Source organism: Episyrphus balteatus, chromosome 3 (assembly GCF_945859705.1).
Source record: "Episyrphus balteatus chromosome 3, idEpiBalt1.1, whole genome shotgun sequence".
Classification (NCBI taxonomy): Eukaryota; Metazoa; Arthropoda; class Insecta; order Diptera; family Syrphidae; genus Episyrphus; species Episyrphus balteatus.
The window spans coordinates 81,296,653-81,322,644 of NC_079136.1; the positions used below are offsets into that span (position 1 = coordinate 81,296,653).

Genomic DNA, 25,992 nt, shown 5'->3' on the forward strand with positions numbered 1-25,992 from the left:
AATTTTACATTTTTACTAGGCTGGTTGCACCGGATCGTGAATACCCCTATTCTTTTGTGTCAGCTGATTTCGGAACATTTAGTATGCAGTGCTGCCAATTTTTCTCGCTAAGCCCCCAGGCATTTTTTTTAACCAGTTAAGCCCGGTGGTAGTAAAAAACACACCTAATGACCACAAAGCTAAATTGAGTGGAGACTTTTTGCAAAAGTAATAGATGAGAATTCGAATTTAGCGCGTGAACTGAGTACTACCTGGCTAAAAATCCTTGCTAAAATTTATCTTTGGAGAAAATTTGTATAAAAGATAAGTTTTAAATAAAGAAAAACAAAGAAAGCACTAAATTTTGACAGATTTAAAATTTTTGTCGAAGAAATTTTTTGGGCTGAAATTCGAATGAAAAGGAAGTTGTTTTCTCTCTCGCGGCCATCTTTTTTGAGAAAAATTACACAATTTCAGAGTTCCCAAATTCCCAAAGTTCCCAAAGTTGAAAAAAAAAACTAGAAATATTTTTGTTCCAGACAGTACCCAAACAGACATTTCTTTGGAAAAAAAAATAAAATTACAACAAAGTAGTAAAACCATTGGTTTGCTACCTACAATTGGATCCAATACTTAAAATTTTACAGACATCATATTTTTGTTTAAAAAGAACAGAAAAACACCTAAAATGTGTACTTTGATTAAAACGACCAAATCTTGATTGTGGTTGATAGAAACGTAGCATAACATAGAAACATAGCATTTTGTTTACTTTTACAAATAAACTTGGCATCACTTGCCATTTGACATTGCGTTGCATTACCGCGCGTCATCGCATACCATTGCATGCTTTTCGAAATATGTGCGTCTCTCAATTCATTAACGGAATTTACAGAAAAAATCAAAACTCAAATGTTCCCGATAAAATTTGTAAAAATTCTTAAAAAACTAATTATATTTGGTTTATTTTAAATGTTAATATTAATTAAATACAATTATTAAACATTCTAGTTAATCTCTCAAACAACAGAAATTTGTGTAGTATCACCAGCAATCAAGTTTATTAAAAAAAAATTCTAACTAAAACCAAACAATGTAAGTTTGCTGTGCGAGAAAAAAAGAATGTTTAAAAAGTTTTGTGTTATTATTGTTCCAAATAATGCAATAAATTCAACTAAAATATTTTAATGCCATCGTAAGTTTATTATATTTTTCAAATTTTTGGATAGAATTAGTTAGAAAAAAATTCTGTAAGTGTGTGAGAGTGCAAGCAAATGGAAGTTTGAATAAATTAATTTAATTGTTTGTTTAAAATTTATTGCAAAAATTTTTAAATAAATATTAAAATATTCACTAATTGGAATAAAAATTAATTTACACAGGGCATCGGGTTCAACAAACAACAAAAATCAAAACAACTATTCGCCGCCCAGGAAGAAAACGAAGAGCTCAAAAATGGTGTAAGTATCCAATTGTTTTTGTTAAATTTTATTTTGTTGTAAAACTAGTGTATTATTGCGAGAATTTTTGGTTTTTTAGAATGAATATCTAAAGACATAATGCTTGAATTCTCACCAAGTATCATATCTATACAATATCGAGTCCAATTAGAGGCTGATGATGATGGGTCCTTGATTTTAGTTTATTTTCTTTGAGTTTGGTTCTTTCTTTGTTGAGCTCCACTGCATAGTTTTTTTTTTTTTTTTGACTGAAGAATGAGCACAAGAATGTATCCTGCAGGAGTGGAGGCAATTACCGCATTTAAGCATTTATATCACCCAGCCATTTGAATCGCTTCATCTTTGCTCATAATTGACCTTATTGTTCTTTTACATCCTTTTACTTACTTGGTGCCCAGCGCTACAGCGCCTAAAAGTAGCGCTACAGTCCATTTGGACCTCAACCAAAAAGCTTCTCTGGCCTTAAAAGAAAATACGACGAAAAATCAGCTTAACGAGTTTTTGATTTTTTCAAGAAATTAAACTAGGCATATTTCACAGGTTAATTTACTACATCAGTTGGCTACATCAATATCTTTAGACATTAATTGGTGTTGGCTTTTGATTTTTTTTTTTTTGAAGCAATTATTTGAACAGTTTAGAAAACCATATGCACGTTCAAACACCTATCGGATAGGTTATCTGGGATAACCGTATCTGGAATATCTCTTTAAACGAAAAGCTATCCAGATAGCTTGCCAATCAATTTGACCAGTGTCGGATTTACAAATTTTCGAGGTATAGGCTGTAAGAATTTTGCCCCCCTTGTCCCTATAATTGTCATATCCTACATTATTTTTCTATGAGTTTGGGTTCCCCATTAAAATGATGGGTTGCCGTAAAATCAGAAGTCATTTCGGTAAAACCACAACTTGGTTCTTAATACATGAAAATCTTGGGTAAAATCATATGTCGCGTCGGGATCACGATAAAACAACTTTCTGTGACTTTTTTGAGAATAACTAAAAATGCAATTTTATTGAAACTGCTTTGAATATTACCTCTACAAATTTTAATCAATATTGTTTCAGCCGTTTTCGAGTAATTTGCTATAATTTGAAAAATTTGTATGGGAGGTACACTTTCTAAGCGAGATATAAAAAAAAAAACAAAACAAAAAAATTTCAAAGTTCTATAAAAATCATCTGTACCAAATTTGAAGAAAATCCGTCCACCCGCTTAGGCTGTGGAAATGTGTACTGATGGAAGCACAGACTCACAGACGGACGGACGAAATTGTGAAATTCATTATATTCGAATAAAAATCACTGAATTGTATACAAATAAACCAATTCGTAACCTTAAACTGACATGTATGGTTTGTCAGTGAAAAAAGGGGAATACACATTTTCTACAATTTTGCTTTTTTCAGTCATACAAAGTGTGGGCAGAGAGGCCGATTACTGGTTGAGGGGCGGCGAACTAGCTGTTTTACTTTTAATACAAGGTCAAATCGCGAAATGGAGATTTTCAAAATTAGCAAAAATAGGCTATGGTATTATATACACATATGATACATGATTTCAAGGTATTTTTTAATGCTGATTCCAAAAAATCTAAAATCAAGACAACTCTGGAAAAAGTTATACCTGTTTTTCATCTGTCAACCCATATTATTATAACAGTTGCTAACTTACTACCGAAAAACCCTTAAAAGTTATGGTAGAGGAACCAAATTGTGCATGAAGGTTTTCATATCCATTATTATTAGGAATCAAAAAAATGCAATGAAAAAAACATTCATATCTATGAAAAATTGGTATTACCTTGAAATCATGTATCATATGTGTATATAATACCATAGCCTATTTTTGCTAATTTTGAAAATCTCCATTTCGCGATTTGACCTTGAAATCGCGACAAGCGGACATGAGTTTTTCTAGACTTTTGAGATATGTTATAGAATGGCAAAAGGAAGATATTGAGCAAAAAAAATTTCTATTAACATTCATTCCGAGGTTAAACCCTTATTTGACTGGATTATTTAGAATATGGAAGTTTGCTACTCTCGAAATGTGTTATCGGAAAAATTTGTTTAAAAATTCTCTCTGTAAGACATCAGAAATCCATTTTGATTTAATATTTTTTATTTCTATGAGGTAAAAACAAAAATCGTTCCCCAGATTTGCCGCTCCCAAAATCTGCCGCCCTAGGCTCAAGTCTACTCAGCCTATCGGTAAATCCGCCACTGAATTTGACTTTATTTCTTGGAAATTTATTTTATTTTCAAGCTGAATAAACGCACGGATACCTTCAGATTATTTTTTGACAGAAAATGGGCCGTTTCTTTGTTAATTTTTAACATTGTTTACAACAAGAAAAAGCTATCCGATAGCTTTATGTTAGGTGTTTGACCGTGCCACAAGTATTTCCCGATGATCAATCGAAATCAACTAATGAATTTTGAGGTCGCTGATGTTAGGTAGTTAGCTTTGAAACAGGACTCAGGGGGTACTATCCTTCCTCATGATAAAAAAACTACGTCGTCATCGGTTCAAACGCTTCTCTTCTTCCTTTATTAACTCTCATGAAAGCTATTCTTTTCGTGTAGCAGTTTGCTGCAAACTCTACTCTCTAGTGTCATGACTCAAAGATTTGTTTTTTCTCCTAAACATTGCTCTAAAACTTACAGAAAGAATAGATACAAGGGTTTTAGTTTAAAAACAATTCAATAACTATGTCATAAACATAACTTGATTTTCGTTTGTTCATTTCATATTTTTAATTTCAAGAAAAATATATATTTCTTTTAAGAACTGAATAAAGTTTGATGTGTAGATACGCGGTTCACGCAGAAACGGAACGATTTGTCCAGTCTGCCTCAAACTTTCGCCCGATTGTACTCACGATTGTGAGATTGTTCTAAGTCGCATCATATTTTGTTCTAAGTCTAATTTTTATTTAATAAAAATGCATACTTTTATAGAAAGTGTTCTATGTCCAATTTGGGGTTTTTAGTTTTTAAAAATATTACAAAACATTACAAAATAGTATGTATTTACTAATAAAGTAAGTTTGTATGATTTCTTCAAAAGGAAAGAGCAAATTTTATAAAAAACATAACTTGAATTACCGACGAGCAAAAAATATATGATAAGCTCATTAAATTCGGATCTCGAATACATAAGAGTAATAAGAAACCGCGTAAGAACACAATTGTTAAACTATTAATGACTAACACCGAGGAAACTGTTCAGCTTTCGATACTAGGTATGTCCATTACCATTACAAACCTCCTGTGGAATGAGCACGTATTTGATGAAATGTTTAGGTTTACTCCAAAAATATAGGAAATTTTGTACCTCCTCTGATCTAATTGTAATTTATAAAGGTTCATTAAAGATACAGATATTAAAAAAAAAATGTTCAAATAAAATGCTACATTCCCCTCCTTAAACAATTCAACCGTAGTATTCGTACTTCATGAAATTCAAATCAGTTTACACTTGAACACAATTTCGGACGTTTCGAGATTCTTTTAGTCGTACTTCAAGAATGGAGTACTTTATCCGCCTTAATTTTTACCTCTCATTTCAATGTTCAAAACTTTAAAACCAATGTGCATCGGTATCTCCTTACAAAATCCTCCCTCTTTTCGTTACGCTGTGGTAATACATTTTAAGGGTACCAAAACCCCCCTTACTGCGCGCAGATTATATAAAAAAAAGTCGTGCCGGATCGTTTTCCCACCGGAAAGAGTCCCAACTTAGAGGATTACCCCACTTAATCAGTTTGAGAGAAGGGCTCCTAATCGTAAAATTCTCTGAACATCATTCCTTTTCCATCTGAATTCTGTTCTTTTTGTTAATAATGATGAAGAAGAAAAAAAAAAAGCAAAATTTATTAAAGGGAGCCTTTTTTCCCAACACATTTTCCCGAGATTTTTCATTCTGAATATTGCTGAATATTTTCAAGGACGAGATGCAGTTCAAACCACACTTTATTGGTCTTAGGTTTCAATATGTCGAAGTAGCCCATATAAGTTCATTACGTAGTTAATACTGACTGGAACTGTAGAAGCCACCATTGATTTCATTTATGGAATTCCTCCGTTGCCCCCTGGATGCAAGGAGAAGTGGCTTAGTATTCGATGTTCTCCACGTTAAGTGAGAATAAAAGTTGGTAGAAAGTGGTTGGTTTAATTGAAAATATTGCCTGTCATGTGTAACACCATGGATGATTTAATTTGTAAGTGAGCAGGTTTTTCAAGATTCTTCCATGAAAAAGTGAACACGAATTTTGAACAAATTATACTTTTTCCAATAGCCTAATTATTATTTACAAACGGCAAGTCTTTATGCAAGTTGCAAGAATAGATTCTTTGTTATATACCCTTATGGCTAAATTAAATTCAAGGAGTATAAATAATCAAAAATCATTTTTAAAGTAAAAGCTTGTCAACTACAGAAGAATTTCACATGAATGTGACAGAAAAAAGAACCCACAGAAAACAAGATGAATATAATAGTGAAGTTGACAATATCCCCTTCTGATTGCTTAAATAAATAACCATTTAAGCAAGCTTTGTTACACAATATCCGATTTAAAATTACTTTAATGAAAATGCATTTATTCTTTATTCTTGCAATAATAAATCCTAGGTAACATGAGTTACCAAATTTATGTAACGTGAGTTACCTGAATATTTTCAAATTTGTCATCAAAATATTGAATAAATGTTAGGTTTTGCAACTAATTTTAAAATCTTGTATTTTTGTATGTATTCATTAAAAAAAATTAAGATTCTAAATTTCACAGAAAAACTTCATACTATCGGACTCTTAAAACTCGTGTCCGATTTTTGTAACGTGAGTTACCAACAGACTTTTATTTTTCCCAATCAAATGCTTAAATTAAAGAAAAATGTTTTACTTAATTATGAAAGGAATAGTTATGCAAGTGCAATATCGACAAACTCATCTATACAACTGATTCAGAAAAACAATAACATAAACTATTTTAAACTATAATATTCACACTCAATTTTTTAAAAATTATTTTCCAGTGATGCTAGAGAATCTTTAGGAGAATTCGAGTCCTCTATATTTGATGCCAGTGATGGTCACAAACTGGTTGATTTGATTCGAAGGAAGAAGGGATTACATGTCCAAACACAAAAAATCTTCGATGACGTTCCAACTCAAAGGCCAAGTTTGCAAATTGAATTTCAACGAATTGACGACGAAAATGTTACTTTGCAACCGGAAAAGCTTCCACAGGAACAGTCTGTGGGTCCTATTAATCCTGCCGATATTGATGATGGTACTTCAACCAACGGAGGTGCTCCATCGAGAGGTGAATTTGTTCCAAAGTCTCCTCGGAGAACATTTGTAGCAAGATCTGTTACAAGTCCAATAAGTAAGTTAACTATCATTATTTAATTTAGTTTTCAATATAATTTTTGTTTTGTTTTGTATTTTCAGTAAAAATGAACTCAACAACTTTGGGTAGACGAACGTTATTGAAGGAGTTTGAAAAGGCATTTCTGCATGAAAGTAGATTTGTAAGTATTTATTTACATAGATATATTAACTATTGACACTTAGTTAATGGAAATGCTAATCATTTAGAGTTTACCTTCGAGAAAAATTTTCTCTGAATTTTAACATTTCCAAATAAAACTGGAATGAAGTTTTATCTGATTCAAATGTTAATCCTTTTTGCCTTTTGTTCCTTGTGAGAAAAGATTTAGACGAAAGGAATAGTCGCCCATTCTTTATATCCCTCTCATTATGTTTGCGCCGATCAGCAGGTCGTCGGAACTCGGACTTTACTCACATTGTATTTAGTTATCAATTTTCAATAAGGCTAATTCTTCAATGAAAAAAATTAAAATTTCGAAGGAATAACATGTAAATTATCTGGGTTTTTCTGTTGAACGGGTAAGTTAAGCGGGTTCTACTGTGCATGCTTTTTTAAGAAGAAGATTTTTTTTCCATAGGTATACGGTTTAAAGACAAAATAAATCTAGCAATTCGACCTATGTGCGCCCGTACGTCTTTTTCGATCAACGACATCAATGCTTTTTGTATTTCTTAATGGACAATCCATCTTAAAATATAAAATATTTTACAAGACACTTGTATTCGGTTTTTTTTGTTTTTACCAGCAGTTTTTACAAGCAGTTTATTGAAAAGTACTATTTTTCCATTTCTTTATTCTTTCCTACAAAAGATACCACTTCTTCCTTTTCATTATTTGTCTGGCCTATCAATCTCTATTCCTCTATCATAAGCCTGTGGTCTATTTCACCAAATAGAATTCACAATCACAAATTTGCAGTTGTACTTTTTTTTTTAAGAAATTTGTAACTTTTTGTATGTATTTAAAATTTGGTGGAAACAGAATACGTTAACTAACAATTTTTGTGAAAAAGTTCTTGTAATTTGTAAGATGGTGAAATACATAGACCCCTATTGATTGTAGCGTCCCGGAAGGGTTATCAAGATTTTGGTAACAATCATTGATTCTGATACCACTTCCCTCAGTTTCTCTTAGTCGTTAAAGCATTTCTTCGATTTCGTGTATATGACATGTCAAATCCTTAGATGAATCACGAGATAAGCTAATATTTCTTCTTTTTTTTATTTTTCACAAGTTTTGTTGTTTCGTCTTTTCAACGATCCTTTTCAAAAAGGATTCTTCCAAAGAAAAAAAACAGTATTCATGAAAATAAGTTTAAATTTCTTGTTTCTATAAGTAGTGGACTGGGCCCAACCTGTTCAAAGATTATTTTAAATTGAATTTGGATTATATAATTCACATGACTTTATTTTGTTGAAGCTGCAATCTATTTTTGTGACTTTGTGGACACATATACAATAAACTAGAACAATAATCAAAGTGAGGTTTAATCAAGACATTACATAAATTTACAGCAGTGTTCATAGATATATTTTTCCTTATTTTTCTTAATACACCAGTTTTTTTGACACTTTTTTGCATATAATATATGCATTAATTAATATGTTCATTAAAGTTAAGTTTTTCGTCTAGAATAACAGCAAGATATTTTATTTGTTTGACTTGTTTATTTAATTGGAACCTATATGATTTAGAAATAAAACTTGGCTTGATTTAGAAAAACTTGAATGAACAATAGTTTTATTAAGAACGAAAACATAAGCAGAAACTATTTAATATTTTCTCTTTCATTTTTAAATAGAGAAGGAAATATGATTACAAAGTCTACAGTGATTTGGAACAAAGTAATCAAATCACATAAAATAAATATTTTCAACAATTAAATCTCTCGTAAACATTACAAAGGTCGACAAAAAAAAATTTTTTTTGTGCTTGGGTTTAATTTGCACTTTTTGGGTTAATGGTAAACCAAAACAATAGAAAATCACCCTTTCCCCTCCTAAGATTTGCTTTTGTAGTGTTGGAAGCAAAAATACAATTTTCATACCATGTGAGCCTAATTCCAGTTTTATGAGCTATAGTGCAAAAACCGTGCATTGTACAAAAAAAACTGTGAAGGTATAAAATGTAGATAATTTAAAGTCCTACATTTTTTCTAAAGCACTTTATCCGACTTAAATTATAAGAAAAAAGTTATGATGAATACAAGGGTTTTTTGCTCTTAAAAACCCAGTTTTGTTGAGTTCAAACTGAAATTTTTTTTGATCTAACTTCAACTTTGGAAACTTTTATACTTTTTTGAAAACTGCAATGCCGGGATATATTTTTAAAATAATTAACCAGAGTCACACAATACAAATTTTTTTCGTCTTGTTGTTCTGAAATAAAAGTAAGAAATTGAGTTTTTATGAAACTTGGAACTGTTAATTAATTTGCAGAAAAATGGCGTATGAAATAAAAAATATTTTTGTTAATTAATTGTTTCTTATTGTTAGGCAATGTTTTAGTGAAAGAATCGTAAAAAACAAAAATCAATAATGGACAGAGGAAGCAAAATACTGTTGCAAAGTAGGTATTTTTCGAAATTTCACAATAACTGCATATTTAATCGAAAATCTCAAGGATTTGGGATCAACAAGTTACCAATTTCTGAAAGATCTAAAGTTAGCCTATCAGCACATTTCGTTTGATCCATTACTTTTTAGAGACCCTGCATATGCAACAAAATAATAAAAATACTATGCAAACAAATTAATTTAATTTTTCAATAAATAAAGAATTTCAATATAAACTACACTTAAGAGCAAAAAAACGGAATCAAAAAAATTATTTATATTAAAAACAAAAATTGCAATGGATAAAACAATGTTTCTTCAAGTCTCATGGTCTCATTTAAAAGCTTGAATTTTTTACTTTGAATTGTTGGTAAAAACATAAAAATGCATACGATAGTATCATCGCTATCTGTCAATAAACTGCACTTCTTTTTTTTATAAACGTTAAATTTTCTTGATACTCGCTGGTTCAATTTCAGTCTTTTTTCCTAACGTTACTATTGACGTTGTCTGTCAATAAATTGCACTTCATTTTTTTTTTAATGTTGAATTTTACAGATACTCTCTGTTTCAATTTCAGTCTTTCTTTCCTTACATACTTCATTTATGTTGATTGGATCTTTATAAAGTGAACGGCTTTCTTAATTCTTAGCATTAATTTAAAGCTTTTGTTTCAAGCTTTTTAATGTGGCAATTGACATTCATGTATGTCAATTACATCCTGACCAATTATCGTTTTTACAGAACGAAAATTTTGATTCCATTTTTTTGCTCCTAAGTGTATATTGGCTAATGTTTGGATACAGTTATTTTTGTAACCAATTATTTTTGTTTAATAAAAATACCATCGGAGTGAATTACTTTTACCATAAATATTGAAAATAGAAGGTATCATATAATGCCTCAAGCTTCCATCTGACAAAAATTCGAATAAAACGAAAATTTCGATTTAATTTTTCTTTTTTCTTCTTACATTTCCTGATTTTTTTATTTTTTCTGAATATGAATATGAAAACAGCATTAAAATGAAGAAAACAAAAATCAGCCAAATCGGTTAAGACGTTCTCGAGTTTTTGCCAAAATTAAGCACAACAATTTTTTTAAAAGACAGATTTACTTAAATACTGGAAAGTGTTCTGCTGACTTCAAAAGCAAATTTAAAAAAAAAAATGTTTTCCAGATGGGAATCAATATATCTATCATAATTTCATAGTCACAACCTAAGCACAAATTTCGTGTTGACCTGTGTTATCAAATTGTCTCACATTAAACGAATTTTATTAAAAGAAAAACAATTGAAAATATAGTGATTAACATTTTTTATACATTTTATTTATTTTAGCTTCCTGAAATATGCAGTACCCCAATCGCTCCTGATTCGAACCAACAAAACCATGAACTCAAAAAATTACCCAAAGAAACAACAACGTCAAATAGTCAAAAAGAAAATATTATTTGTTCTCCTATAACAATTAGCGATGAAGATTCTCCAGAAAACAGAAATATAAACAAAAGTCGTAATACCGAAAATGTGATGGATTCTTTGATTAAACAAAATGAATTGCTCAAGGCCCTTGTACAAGAATCACAAGACGAACCAGATGCTACTCTTGTTAATAAGGAAAATACAGTTAATAAAAGTCCACGCCGAACGTTTACAGTTGAGTGCGATCACTCTACCGGCAAAATAATTTTATCACCTGCTAAATCTAGCCAATGTAATAATATCCCAAATACACCACCCAGAAAAAGTCAAACATTTACTAGAAAATTGATAGCTACTCCTGAACAAAGAAAATTACTTATTAGCAAATTTCGTCTTGGAATACCTAAAAGTAGTTTTACTGAACAGATTCAAGAGTCCCCCAAGAAAACACAATCACGTATACCAATTTTGTCGAAAACAACAACAACAACTGATAATGTGGTGCCATGTCTTGTTAATCAGGAATCAGCAGCAACTGCAGAGTTTGTGGAACGTTTACAAAAAAACGCAACACCAAATTGTCCAGTGATTGTGATACCAGTGAATCAAACATTTAACCAAGCCCCTGCTCCACAAAACAATCAAACTATTCCAAGAGAAATACCTGCCCTTGAAAATCCACCTTCGGATGAAATATCTTCAACCATCTCAGATAATAATCCGAAGGCGGCGGACTACCACTCCAAATACAAAGAGAAAGTCGGAAAACCAGCTCGGATTGACAGCCCAGTATCAAATGTTATATCATCAACAACTTTCTCAAATGGTGAAGCAGAAGAGAAAGGTAAAAATCCAGAACCACCGATGACTTCTCTAAGATGGGATGATATTATAACTGATGATGCCTCAAGTTCCGACAAAAGTGATTGTAGCCGACCAAGTTCGGTTTTAAGTAATAAAAGAAGAAAACTGGCCAAAAACAAATCACAAACAAAACATTCAACAGTCAATAACAAGAAAAAGTTATCACTAAGTTATCAGTGCTTAGATCTGCGTATGCATGTTGACAGTGACGAAGAGAGTGAAAGAAATTTGCCACAAAAATCTCGGCGATTAGATTCCAAAAACGATGAGAAACGGCATGAGCATTCAAAACACAACACACACCAACGATCTCGCCGGCAAGCTTCTAAGAACGCAGAACACTTTGTAGAAGAGCGTGAACACAACTTGCACCAACGAGCTCGCCGAGGAGCTTCTAAGAACTCAGAGCAATGTGATGAAGAGCTTGAAAATAATTTGCATCAGCGACCTCGAAGGGGAACTTCTAAGAATGCAGAGCTATGTGAAGAAGAGCGTGAACACAACTTGCATCAACGATCTCGGCGCGGAGCTTCTAAGAACTCAGAGCAATGTGATGAAGAGCGTGAAAATAATTTGCATCAGCGACCCCAAAGGGGAGCTTCTAAGAATGCAGAGTTTGATGAAGAAGAGCGTGAACACCAGCGATCTCGACGAGGGGTTTCTAAGAACGCAGAGCAATGTGAAGAAGAGCGTGAACCCAACTTGCACCAACGATCTCGCCGCGGACCTTCTGAGAGCTCAGATCAATGTAATGAAGAGCGTGAAAATAATTTGCATCAGCGACCTCGAAGGGAAGCTTCTAAGAATGCAGAGCTATGTGAAGAAGAGCGTGAACACAACTTGCATCAACGATCTCGCCGTGGAGCTTCGAAAACCTCAGAGCAATGTGATGAGCGTGAAAATAATTTGCATCAGCGACCTCGAAGGGAAGCTTCTAAGAATGCAGAGCTTTCTGAAGAAGAGGGTGAACACCAACGATCTCGACGGGGAGCTTCTAAGAACACAGATCAATATAAAGAAAAGGATGAACATCAGTTGCCTCAGCGATCTCGAAATAAGGTTTCTAACAAAGGTAACCAGTATGAGGATAATTTACCGAAGCGATATAATCCTAAACTTACACAATGTACTGAAGAGTGTGTAAACGATCCGCCGGAACAATCTGAAGAAGATGATTATAATAGGAGAAAACAATCTAAAGAAAGCCACTCAATCAATGCACTCCAAAGATCTCGACGAGTAGATTCTGAGACTTCTGATCAATGCGATGGAGAGCAGGAACAGATATCGCCTTTGCGGTCACGAAGGGAAAAATATGTCGAAAAACAACGTAACGAAAAGTGTGCAAACAAACTGCATCATAGATCACAGCGGGAAGGTTCTGAAATAGATGAACAACGACGAGCTACAAATATTGTTAATCAATGTGCTGATAAAAATGAGCACCGATTACGGCCTTCTTCCAAGGAACAATGCAGCGTGGATCGTGAAGATAATATCCCTCAGCGTTCACAACCAGATTCTCCTAAGATTCAAGAGCAGGGAGAAAGACATCCTGAAAACAATTTGTACCGAAAAAATCTGCGAGAAACGAAGGTTAATAAACTCAATTCCGAAAATATAGGGAATAATGTTAGGGAAAGTGCAAGAGGGGAAGATTTTGAACGGATTGAATACCAAAACAAGGATCGTGAAAACAACTTGCCAGCACCATCTCGACCTATAATTTCCAACACGGTTGAGGAATCTGGTGAAGAAAGCCATCTGCCTCGGCGATCTCAACATAAATGTGTCGAGAGCGATAAGCAAACAGACAAGGAGAGTGAAAACAACTTGCATCTGCCTCGGTCATCTCAAGATAAAAATGTCGAGAGCGATAAGCAACCAGATACAGAGGATGAAAACAACTTGCAGCGTCCATCTCGTACAGAAACTCGTAACAACGTTGAGCAATTTGATAAAGTTCTTGAAGAAAATCATCTATTTCGGCAATCAAGAAATAAAAATGCCGAAATCGATGAACAACGAGATAAAGAGAATGAGAAAAACTTGGAGATGCCATCTCGACAACAATCGTCGGCTAATAATGAGCAATTTGATGACCAACATAAACCCCGTACATCACTTCGTCATGAGAACGATATTTCTAAAGTCGATAAACAGTTAGATCGATTAAGAAATACTATTCAGGACGATCTAAGTTTTCAAATGGAAGTATTTCGACCACCTGATGAATTTCGTGACTCTTCCAATTCGACTTCTTTAGAAAAGGATAAGGATCTTGTCGACGAAATCTCTTCGGACAGAATAACACTGGTATGTTAATACATTTCTAAATTTTAACAAACATTGATAGATATTTTATTTAGTCTCAGGAAAACTTTAAACGCCCCTCTGGAATTGTTCCTAAAAAAAGAAGACAAAAAAAGAAAACTGTAAGTAATAATAATTTTTTTTTATTGTATGTTGTTTTTTTTTTTGAGGATTTGATTTTTCAAGAGTTGTAACCGCTTTTTTTAAATGATAAGTGTTGTTATTAAATTCAAACAAAATGAAAATACACTTTTTAAATATGTTGTCATGTTTTTGCAAAGCTTAAGCTCAGCTTTGGTTCTTCGATTTGAAATAAATCGTTGCTTATACATATAATTTTATACAACAAATGGTTTCGGACATCATCTTAACCACGGGAGATAGTTCTGAAAGGTTGTTTAAACCAGCGCTTTTATTCTTAAAGCTGGCAAATGATCCCATGTTAAATCAAAACATTTCAGATCTTTTATTGTATGGAAAACAGCATTGGTCCAGCCTGTCCCTAAAAAAGGCGAATATCTACACCCCCCAACTATTGAACGATTGCACTTACATCCCTTCTTTTTAAGGTAACGGAAAAGCTGATTAATTTCCAGAAAAAGAAATATCTTAATGACCCGCAGTACAGCTTTCTTAGCAATAGGTCCACCGACCAGTGATCTGATGATATATCTCACAGAACAGTGAAACAAATCTTTACATTCCTCTGGAGAAAGTAAGATTATTTCGCTTGTTATTTTAAAAGCATTTGATAGAGTTAAGCATCACGCTCTCTTATCCAAAATGCATGCTTTTGGTACCGATGACTCTTCCTTGTTGGATTAAAAATTAGCTTTCGGAACGTTCATTACAAGCCGTATTGGATGAATTCAAGTATGAAACCCACAAAATAAACGGTGGTATGCCCCAGGGCTCCGTTCTTTTTACGACTCTCTTCCTCATTTGTATTAATGATGTCCTGTCTAAAACTTCTAATCCACTTTCATATTCATTTGAGGATTCACACCCATGTCTTCGGATGTGGAATTTCAACGGCAAAACATGATAAGCTAATTAAACTTTGATCTCGACAAAAATCGCATAGAATTTAATGTTTAAAGTAGATATCAAAAACTTGTTTCCGGTTGTCCGAAGTCCTGAAGGTCGTCGTCGGTACTATGTTTGTTTTAAAAATTATCCTTAGCTTATTGAATTTACTAAATTTTAAACAAAATAATATTATTTAGCTCCATTCCTATCCTAAGTATTTATTTTCATTTTATTTTGCAGCCTGAAATTGTTCAAGAATATCTACAAACGGACAAGAGATTATCAAAAACGCCTTATCTGAACGTTTCAAAACGAAAGCTCTACAGTAAAGGTACATCAGATATGGAATCTGATGATTCGTCTTTCTCAAAGAAAGAAACCCCAGAAAAACTAACACATAATCACCGTAAATTAAGTAAATCTTCTGAATCTGTGAGCAGCAGGAAAAATGTTGCTTCAAAAACACTTAATAATTCTGCACAAGTTCATGTAGACCCATCTAAAGTTATCAATAAAGAAAATCTAAAAAAATCAAATCAAAAACGTGCATCTAGACCACAACGGCGGAGTTTAACATCTTGTCCCAGTTCCTCAGATGAAGAACTTTCTGAAGGAAGAGTTAATAAAGTTGAAAGTAATAAAAACCTTTCAGTGCGTACCGTTAGATCTACTGCAGGATCAGCAAATATTTCAAAGAATTCCAAACAAACGGAAAAACGTGACACTCAAGTTGTTCATAACATTTCTGAAAGGAATCGATCTAGATCACGATTGCGCTCCATAGAATCTTCAACTGATGCACCAGATAATGAGGAGTATACAAAGGAAACAAGCGAGGTTGTTTCAAGGAAATCACATATTAACATTGAAAGTAACAAGGAAAAAAATACTTCAAAGCGTTCACCTCGTAAGAAATCAGCTGCACGTAAATCAAACGTTGTAGACAATATCATTCAGAAAAATAAAAGTAAAAACCCTCAAAATGATGCTGAAAGTATGATGAAAGAAATTCATGGTGAATGGTCTTCCTCTTCTTCAGATCGATCTAGATCACGTTCAATCCACAAGAAATCTTCTACACAAACATCAAAAACAGTTGCTACAAATGTTGTCAATAATAATCAAGAACGAGCGCTTTCACTTTCCCCCTCAAAATCTGATACATATAGTACTCATTCAACTATTTGTCCATCTACAAAAGAAAACGCTGTTGAAGAAAACTTTGACAAAAAGACGACTAAAGCCCGTTCAAAAAAAAAGATTCCAAAGAAGACCAATGCGTATTGGGAAGAAAAAACAAGTACTGCACCTCCTATCACCGAAGATCAAGATTGTGGTCCTCGTCGCTCAAAAAGAGAGAAAAAACCACCTACAGCATATTGGGCATGTCCAAACTCTCAGTACACACATGCGTATGATATTTACACCATGTTAACCGCCGGAAAGAAACCTTACTTCCCCGAATTCCTTCTGAATCCTAAGCCAAAAAAGAAGGACAAACCAAAGCCATCGAGCACTGATGATAATTTAGTAGTGAATAATACTAATACAATTGATTCAAGCTCGAAAAAGAATAAGAACAAAACGAAGCAGCAATCAAAACAAAAAAATAAAAAACCTAGCGAAACAAAAACGATGGAAAACCGAGAATCACAGTTGGATTCAGGAAATGAATTACCCAGAGCGAATGTGTCTCATGAATTTCCCGGGTCATCAACCACAGAAAAGCAAGCTACTACATCAGTAGGTAAAACGAAGTCGAAGCAAACAACTAAGAAAAAGCACAATTCTTCTGAAGAGGTTGCATTATCATCAAATTCAACTTCTAAAGACTCACATAAGGTCGACAATTTTAAACAACCCGAAAATTATACACATCCTTCAATAGAAAGCGATCTTAATTCAAGTGATTACCCGTCAGAAGATGATGTATCAAGTGTCGAAAAGCGACGACTAACAACGATTAAAGAAAATGCTGAAACAATATTCAATAAAAAAAGCACAACTTCTCGTAACGATTCCGAGAATAGTAATCAAAGATCAACTGCTACACTTATGCCACCGCCAAAAACAAGTGTTATAAAAAAAGTTAAAAAAAAGTCTAGCAATAAGAATGCTTTCCGTACAGAACATGACGAATCTATTGCAGATGTGTCATCAGTACATGTAAATAATTTATTTGATCAATTGAAAAATTCAACTCTAAACAATACCATGGCTAATAGAACTCGACAAGAAATAATAACTCCTAATGGGCAGGTTTCCCAAGATAATGGCAGTAGTAATACAAAACGGAATACTTCTAATTCTTCTTCTAATTCGACTTTGAGTTCAAAAAAAAATTTGTCAGTGCGGCTGAAACGTTTGGATTTCCGAAATGAAAGACCTTACGATGTGAATGAAAGAAATTTCGATTCTGGATTTTCTTCCGAAGAAATGGTAAGTTGCTATTGCTTTTTTTTAATCCATACGTAAAACAGTGTTTCGTCAATTTAAACTTGTTCTTTCTAAATGCCAATGTAGATAATAATAGATACTTTTATGGTGACTTTAATTGAAACTCATTTATATTAATAAATTAAAATTTGGAAGAATACAAAAAAAAAATGCACGACTGGGTCGCACGTACTTACTCTTATATCGTATGTATGTGATGATAGTTAGATTTTTTTTAGTTATTTTATAAGTCTCTCTAGTTACATCTAAAAAATACCAACCTTAACTCTTCGCTACATTAGTTTGCACAAACATTCTTTATTCATTGCGATTGTATTATAGGTCGTTTCAAATCAAAAGTCCCATGGAAAATTGAGCAAAAATAAAAAAAACTCATTCGCTTACTGGAAGGAAGCATTTATGAGGCAGCTGAACTTTTTCTAAAATTACGATAAAATAAAATAAAATGAAGAACAGGGGTCGAACTACGGCATACGTTCGTTAACGTATTGACGCTTTATGTCTCTATCATTTTCTTCTGATTAAATAGAGAGAGCAATAGTCAAAACGTTAACCAACGTGTGCCGTAGTTCGACCCCAGTTCTTGATATCCCTATTTTAATTAATTGATCCGTCTGTGAGATTCACTGGGTTAGCCTCAGAAAGCGGAGGCGGCAAGTCTCCCGGGCTTGCATCACTCCATATCCGCAGACAATACAAAAAAACATACAATTATTTAATTATTTATCATTTGAAGGCAGTTGGAATAACTTTTCCGAAGATATTGTTATAGGACTAGATGAAGATGGACCAGAAATGTCCAGTTTATATGATAGCAATTCATAACTTAAAATTCTATTCACATCTTTTCATTTGTATAATTGGGCAGTAAATATCTTATTTTTATTTTTCAATTATTTTGGAGTCGTCACCATAGAAATCATTAATAAACAAATTCAGATTTTTCGTTTGTTTATTTTTTTCTCTAGCATTTCTTTCATTCAAACAAGCATGATTTGTTGTTATTTTTGAGTTGATTTGTCGCAATGAGCCAATAAAATTGAGTTTTTTGTTTATTTGCTCTCAATTTTATTGGAAGGGAGAAAATAAACTCAGAGTCAGGACTTTTGATTTGAAACGACCTATACCTTTCGCTTAATATTTCTTGACAAAGCCCTTTTCGAACAACCATTCCTAATTGTACCAATGTTTTATTCGCAGCTATCAAACACGATTCCGCAATGTAGATCAGAACTTGATTATAAATGTCATAGAAAAACGATATTATTGTTCAAGCTAAATACAAAGGTCCGCTTTTAGTCTTTTTTATTTTAAGGTATAATTTTTTTATACAAACCATCTGCACATAAAAACCTTTCAAAAAAAAAAATTACCATAATCAGACCAGCCAAAAGCTAGTTAATCGGCCACACACACAAACTCTCTTAAATAACGTTCTTAAATGTTAATGTACTTAAATAACGTTTTAAATGATTTCGACCATAAAACGAGGTACGCCACTTGATTTGTTGTATACAAAATTTAAAAAAAAAGTGGTATTCCATTTTTAGGAAAATATTAATCAACAATTTAAAACCAAATTTGGAAAAAAATTCAACACCTTAATTTCAAAAAATTGATTTTTTCAAAAAAATGTGTTTGAAATTTTTATAAAATTTTGTAAAAATCCGAAAGTGTGTTTTTTGAAATTTTTAGAAAATTCTTAAATTACGGTATCAAAATGTTCTTTGAAATTGTTTTTGTCGTTTAAGAGCAATTCAGAAACTAAAAAAAAGAACGGCTCTATGACAAATGCCGTTAGTCGCTGTGTTCCTTTGGAAACATTTATCTACTGCTTAGTACTTGAAGCTGATTTGAACTACTTTTTGAATATAGCAAAAGTAGTTTAAAGTAGTTTTAAGTTCTAAGCAGTAGATAAATGTTCCCAAAGGAACGCAGCTAGTAACGGTTCAAAATATATATTTTTTTTTTATTTTAAAAATATATGTCGTTTTCCTTCACTCTATTTAAGAGTTATCTAAATTTGTACTCCTTTTTCTGGAGTGATGGAGCATAATGAGAAATTTTTTTTCAATTGTGTGTCTGACGAGACAAAAATGGCTCATTTCCTTGAAGAAAATAGTGATAACAGGCGCACAAAGGGGTATTTACCTTCAAAAACCGCTCATGAAAATTTTTTTCGCTTAATGAAGTTGTACTCGACTAAAACCACTGATTAAGTAATAAAGCTTTTTTCTAATGAATCTAGGTATAACCCTTCAAGCAAACGAGTCCGACCTCGGTCCGAATCCGCTCCGCCTGAGTCCGACCTCGACTATGAAACGGGTCCGACGGCGGCTCAAATTAGTATGGAAATTATAATCACCGCGTAGCCGATTTTATATGTATTAGTTTTTTCACCACGATTTCTCCTTCGGCTTTGTTGTCATACACAAAAAGTTGCAAGTGTGTGAGTGCTGCAACCCCGTTTTTCTCGTTTTGAGGTCGGAGTGTCTTTTCTGAACTCAGTTTTCTTGCTTGAAGGGAAATAAAGTATTTTAGATTTGTTGGTATACACTGAAAAAAAAATAGTGAATTCTAATATTTTTCAATATCAACAAATATTTGATAATTAAAATGTTACGGTTATTTTTGTTTCATTGATAATAAAATATCAATTCGTAAAAAAATTTTTTTTTAATTAAAACAGTAAATTTTCACATAAGTTTTTTGGTTTTTGCTTTTTGACATCTTCCTCTTTAATATGATACCAAAAATGTTACCGAATAACACCGAATGATATCACAAAAGGCCCATTAAAAAGGCAAAAATAAAAAAAACTGCTTTTCTATTTACATTTAATATTAATTCATTTTACAATAAATAAAAGCTTGAAATGCAATAAATATATTTTTTAAATAAAGTACACACTTGCAGCTGAAACTTCCATAACAAGAATTTTATATAAAACAATAAGAAAAAAAAATCTATTATTACCGATGTAATTTTTCACACAAAAAAACTGAACCACATTAAAAGATTACAATTAATGACTTTCAAGTTTCAACTGATGCTGTGGCTTAGTGCATGCATAAAAACAAAACAAAATTACGGGACACTATTCCGTGGGTCGCTAAAAAAATCACTTCTCAACTCCAAATTTTGCAAAAAAGTTAAATGAGAGGGTTTTGCAGGTGAACCCCTATGTGAGTAGTTTACTTCTAACGGGGCTATTATTTCATGCAAATGCTTCATGGTATATTTTGATTTCGAATATTAGGGGTATTCATTCAAAAACTCTTAACCACTTAGTTTGAAGCAAATTGCTTCATTAGTTTGGGCTGCCGCTACCCACCACTCTTGTGAGAAAGTCATCCATTTTTTGTATAAAGTAAAACACATTATTTTGTATAAAGTTTTGTTATCCTCGTATTACTTTGTTTTATTTAAATGTCGTCTTTATCGTATAGGAAGTGAAAATTGCATTAATAAATTTTATTTATAGGTTCTCAAAACTGGTAACACTTTATCCTTGTGTGTAAGGAAATAAGAACACATCATTTTTTTAAAGAAGATTAACCATTAAATGGAAAAAAAAATCTAAAGAAATAAATTTTTTTTGTATATTTATCGCTTCCAAATAATGTACTTATTCTTTTTGTTTTCTCTTTAAATAAAGTTTAATAATACAATTTTAAAGGTGATGCTTTTGTTTTTGTCAAGTTTGAGAATTATGAACAAAGAACTTCTGGAAAAATGGTTAAAACACATTTTTTTAAACTGTGGTACAATCTATAATAAAACTGTTAATAAGGAGGGGTTTTAAAATCAAAAGTTTTCTTGTTCTTTACAACATTGCAGTTAAAGTTTGATGCTTTGATTATTTCGTAAAAAAACTTAAGAAATTGAGTTTTTGGTACTGGCGGTTCCTGTCTGTTTAAAGCCTTAGACTTCAAGAAACAAAAAAGTGCAAAGAAATCCCTTAAACAAAATTGTGTGACTTTCCCCCGAATTTTCACATCTCTAAGATTTTGTTTCCTTATTGTTAGAATGCGGAGCATTGTTCGTGTGACTAAGTCGTGCATTTATTTTGAATATATTTTACGAAAACGAACGAATAAAAACACATTCTGAATACATTTATGTAAGTAAGTAAAAATAGTATTTATTTTTTACCGGATTCCGTAATTTTAAGATCCAATCTTATTTTACCCTTCCTTGTTTCCAATTAAACAAAGAAACGAATCTTTTTATTTTTGTTCTAGAATTCAATAAATCCAAAGAAAGATATCCTACTCGATTGGCTAGTGCAAATGCTAAACAAAGGAAGAACTCCATCAAATAACAGGAAAGGATTGGCTAAATTATTACAACCAAATGGCTGTAGAACTGGTAAGTAAAATTAAATACTTTCGACTCAACAAATATCTTTAAATAATAATTTCTCAACAGCAAATGCCGATGAATTAAAATTTGAAGAGATCGATGGCGTTGAATTTGCTTTCTACGATAGTCCTGGTCATAAGTTTGGATATTTGCGTTTTCAGCCACATACACAAAAGAAGATGTCGTGTGCGAAACGGCATGAACTTGTAAATATTTTTTTTGTTGTTATATAGACAAGTTAACATTAACATTTGTAAAATTTGTAAATTATCAGTCCTATTATGATTTTCACCCGGCAAATTTGTCACCAAAAATATCAAGCCCTTTCTTAAATCGATATACAATTCTTATTGATTTTTTTTTAATTTCGATGATCTTAAACTTCTTTTTCAAGACATCGAATTTTTTAAATTTTTAAATATGTACTTGAAAGCCTTCAACCTGTACCTTGGGTACCAACAAATGACTTGACAACCAACCCAACCAACGTAATTTTAAATAAATCTTGTTTGACTGTCAATAGAAAATATTTATTTCACACGTCTTTAAATTTGAGTTCTAAGGCACATTTTGTAACGAAAATTTGTCATACGGTTTGAAATTGTATCAAACTTCTTTTTCAATTGCAAACGATTTTTTTTTACAAAAGCATTTGAATCATAAGTTGTAAGAACAGAATAAATCCATTTAGCAAAATTGTTGGGAAAACGCAAACAACTGTAAGCTTCTTCATTTTATTGTTTTCATATGTTTGACCTTCAGATAAAATAAAGATTATGTGGATTTGAGTGGAATGAGACAAAAACTTTATTTCTATCGGTTTCTAGTAGACATGTAATACGGTTTAAAAACATTGGATTTATTCTGTTTTTACAACTTACCGTTTGAAATTTCAAATAAAAGCCAAATTTTGAATGAAATAAACAAATTATGTAATTTGTTGAAAAAAAAAGGTTTTGATGATAACACATTAACTAATGGTAGAGTTTGAGTATTCAAAACAAAAAAGTGTTTTACTTAATAGTACGAAAATAGTAAAACAAAAAAGTTTATCGTGGTGTCAAAAAAAAAAAAAAAAAAGAATGCCCTGACCAAACATCTAGTTCTAAAAAAATGGTGTATACCTTTTTGAAAACGGTGTTTAATGAAAAAACCAGAGATCAGAAATAAATCTCAACCTTTTGAAAGGTTCCTTAATAACTCATATTTGTTGCCATTTTCAATAAAGGTCATAAAATAACATTTATTTTTAAAAAGGAAAAATTTTTGGTCAAGGTCTGAGAGAAACCTTTATTTATTTTGCATTTTTTAATATTTCGGTCAACCAGAGAGATTTATCGCTGAGAGAAAAAAATAAATCTCATCTGCAAATGTATCAATTAGAACATCGGTCTCCTGAAATATTCGAAATTTCATTGGTTATGCTTGTTTTTCCAGCGACTCAAATCACAGTGGAAAACAAAACATTTTCGTCTTTACATTTATTTTAAACGAAAAGCGATATAATCTTGGGTCTAAAGAGCTTTGAGAATCTATTATTAGTTGAACAATACATTAACTAAGAAAAAACATCCTTTTCATATTTATTTTTGCAAAATAAAGACATTCTTGACATATTCGACATTTTCCTTTGAATTGACCATTTTTGATTTCAAAAGTTCAAAATTTTTTTTTTAATTATTGAAAAAAAATAATTTTCACTGCAGAGAAAGTTTGTAACTCATGGTTTATGAAATATAATGTAAAATTGAGTAGGCATGAGTAGGGGGCTCAGAATTATAGTATATTTTAAATTTACTCTTCGACGAAAATTAATTAATTTGATATGAATTAAATATTGCTATAGCAAACAAACAAATTTTCTGTGCACTTTAACTAATTTTTTTTTCAAACGAAAACAATTTTTTTCGGACATCCTAATTAAAAATATTTCTTTCCATTCAATTATTTGTTTCAAATGTGAACCACTCGTTTTTTTTTATCCCCTATTAAAAATAGAAGAGAATATGTATTTTTTTGTGCCACCCTAATATAACACGGTTTACAAATTTTTCGTATTATTAAAAACATATTTTCGGGAACTGAAAAAGGAAATATTTTTTGCTTATCAAACAAAACTCATTCTTTGGTCATTTTTATATTTTTTTTTTCTGACGTTTATGAACACTCAGTGACTGCTGAAAATTGTACTAACGCAGGCCTGCAAACATTCTGCAGAATTGGTGTGTTCATTAATGCAGCAAAGCAGAAAGACAATTGTACTAGCTCAGCTTTCCGACGTTTATGAAAACACCCGTAATTTGGTAACTCTCAGACAGAAAGCGATTGAAAATAAAAGTTGACTGTTATTTCTGGTCTCTGGATAAAACTTTAACCCTATGGGGTGCCATCTAGCGTCAAAATAAAAATCTGAAAAAGTTAGGGAATTTTTTTTTTTTTTTATTATTTGGAAACAGTTTTTCCACTTAGGAACTTGATTCAAAAATAACGAACGCTCTAGTGTCTACGGCTTAAGATGCCATTTGCATCAAAAAGTCAATTTCAGAAAAAAAACTGAATATATTCTGTTCTTACAACTGATGATTCATTTACATATGGAGGTCTTATAGCTGTAAAGGACCAAGTAAAAAAAAGTTCCAAATTTAGTGCCAAAATCTACCCAAGTCTCAACTCAAATCAATTAAAGAAGTTTTTCTTTACCGAATTTAATTCTTTTTTTTTTCTCAATTCTTTAAAAATGAAAGCCACCTTGCTTTTTTTACCAGTCATGCCTCATGCATTTTAGTTGTGTTTTATCGCCATAGTTTAAAATACTCCAGTATCCGACGACATATGTAGGTCTCGTTAGTGGTAGACATTTGGAACAAACTACATAGCCTCCTTTAGAGGACACTCCATAAAACTCTTCTTATCATTTCAATTACAAATACTTTAAATATTTTATTTTATTTTTCTTGTTTTCCATAGAATTTTATACTGTTGGGCGGAACAATTCAAATGACTGTCGATAAAGAAACTTTTGATATGAAAAATGGTGATCTTACATCAATTTTTATTGGTAATTATAATTCAAATATTTTTTTTAATATAATTAATATTTTACGCTAACTATTTACTAACATAATTTGTTTTAATTTTAGGAACATCATATCGTATGAGAAATATAACTGACGATCCGGCTTTAGTCATGGTAATAAAGAACTAAAATAATAAAATTTTGCTGTTGCTAAGTGCAATATCCATTTGTATTTTTTTGTGTTGAAATGAGTGTTTTAGTTTTTTTTACTAACTAAGACTAAGGACAGAATTGTTAATCTTATTACCATAATGTGTCTGAATTAATGACTGGAACTGCATATTTTGTTATCTGATTTAGGGACAAGTGTGATCTTGTTTTAATGCTCAAATAAATGTATTTTTTTTTTTTCAAAGCAAATGTAACCTAGATTAGAAGTTGGAGATACAGAAAATCACACTTTGTCATAAAATTATTTATTTAAGAGGATAACTTTTTTTTACATTACATTAAATAAATTTTGTATATTATTGATTTTAATTGTTAGTATTTAGCTGTGAAACAGAATATATTAATTAATTCTATGTTTATAAATTGATGTGTAAATATATTCAAATATACGTAAGAATTCATTTTATTTTTTGTACCGTCAAAGCTGTGGTAAAAGTTGAGATTTCCTGAACTTGTGCTACAAGCTACTGTTTCATCTACGCCATTATATTGATGGAATTATTTCTATTAAGTCAAATGTAATCTCTTGAGTACATTTTACGTTTGTAATAAATACATTTTTAATAAAATCATGTTTATGCAACGCACTAACTTTGGTTTTTTTTATGTATTCGATTGATGTCAAAAAGTTAGAATGCCTTACCTAACAAACGTTGGGCCTTAAAAGGTATCCGTTTTAGCGGAAAATTTTCCGAAAGGCATACTTCATCGGAGGTTTTAGTTGCATTCGAAAAATATCGCAACACATATCATTTTCTTATGTTAAAATGCATTTTTTGGAAAAAACATTTTCAAAATCGTTAACGCCGTTTTTATATTAAAAAAAAATAACTTTTTATAAATATTTGTTTTTAAATAAGTTTGGTATGCTATTTTTTAGCAATTATTAATCAA

The 25,992-nt window shown here is 31.7% G+C and overlaps 2 protein-coding genes across 2 annotated transcripts in view; both read left to right on the forward strand.

Moving 5' to 3' along the window:
* Positions 1-25,992, forward strand: part of LOC129916220 (dihydroorotate dehydrogenase (quinone), mitochondrial) — a 131,968-nt gene that overhangs the window by 14,137 nt on the left and 91,839 nt on the right. The window lies entirely within an intron of this gene.
* LOC129915106 (putative mediator of RNA polymerase II transcription subunit 26) lies at positions 1,059-25,276 on the forward strand. The gene is made up of 11 exons (XM_055994569.1): positions 1,059-1,174; positions 1,362-1,439; positions 6,484-6,836; positions 6,902-6,981; positions 10,740-14,003; positions 14,057-14,122; positions 15,270-17,468; positions 21,731-21,857; positions 21,918-22,057; positions 24,819-24,909; positions 24,992-25,276. The coding sequence occupies exons 1-11, from the start codon at positions 1,167-1,169 to the stop codon at positions 25,054-25,056; spliced, it is 6,471 nt and encodes a 2,156-aa protein (XP_055850544.1). The 5' UTR covers positions 1,059-1,166; the 3' UTR covers positions 25,057-25,276.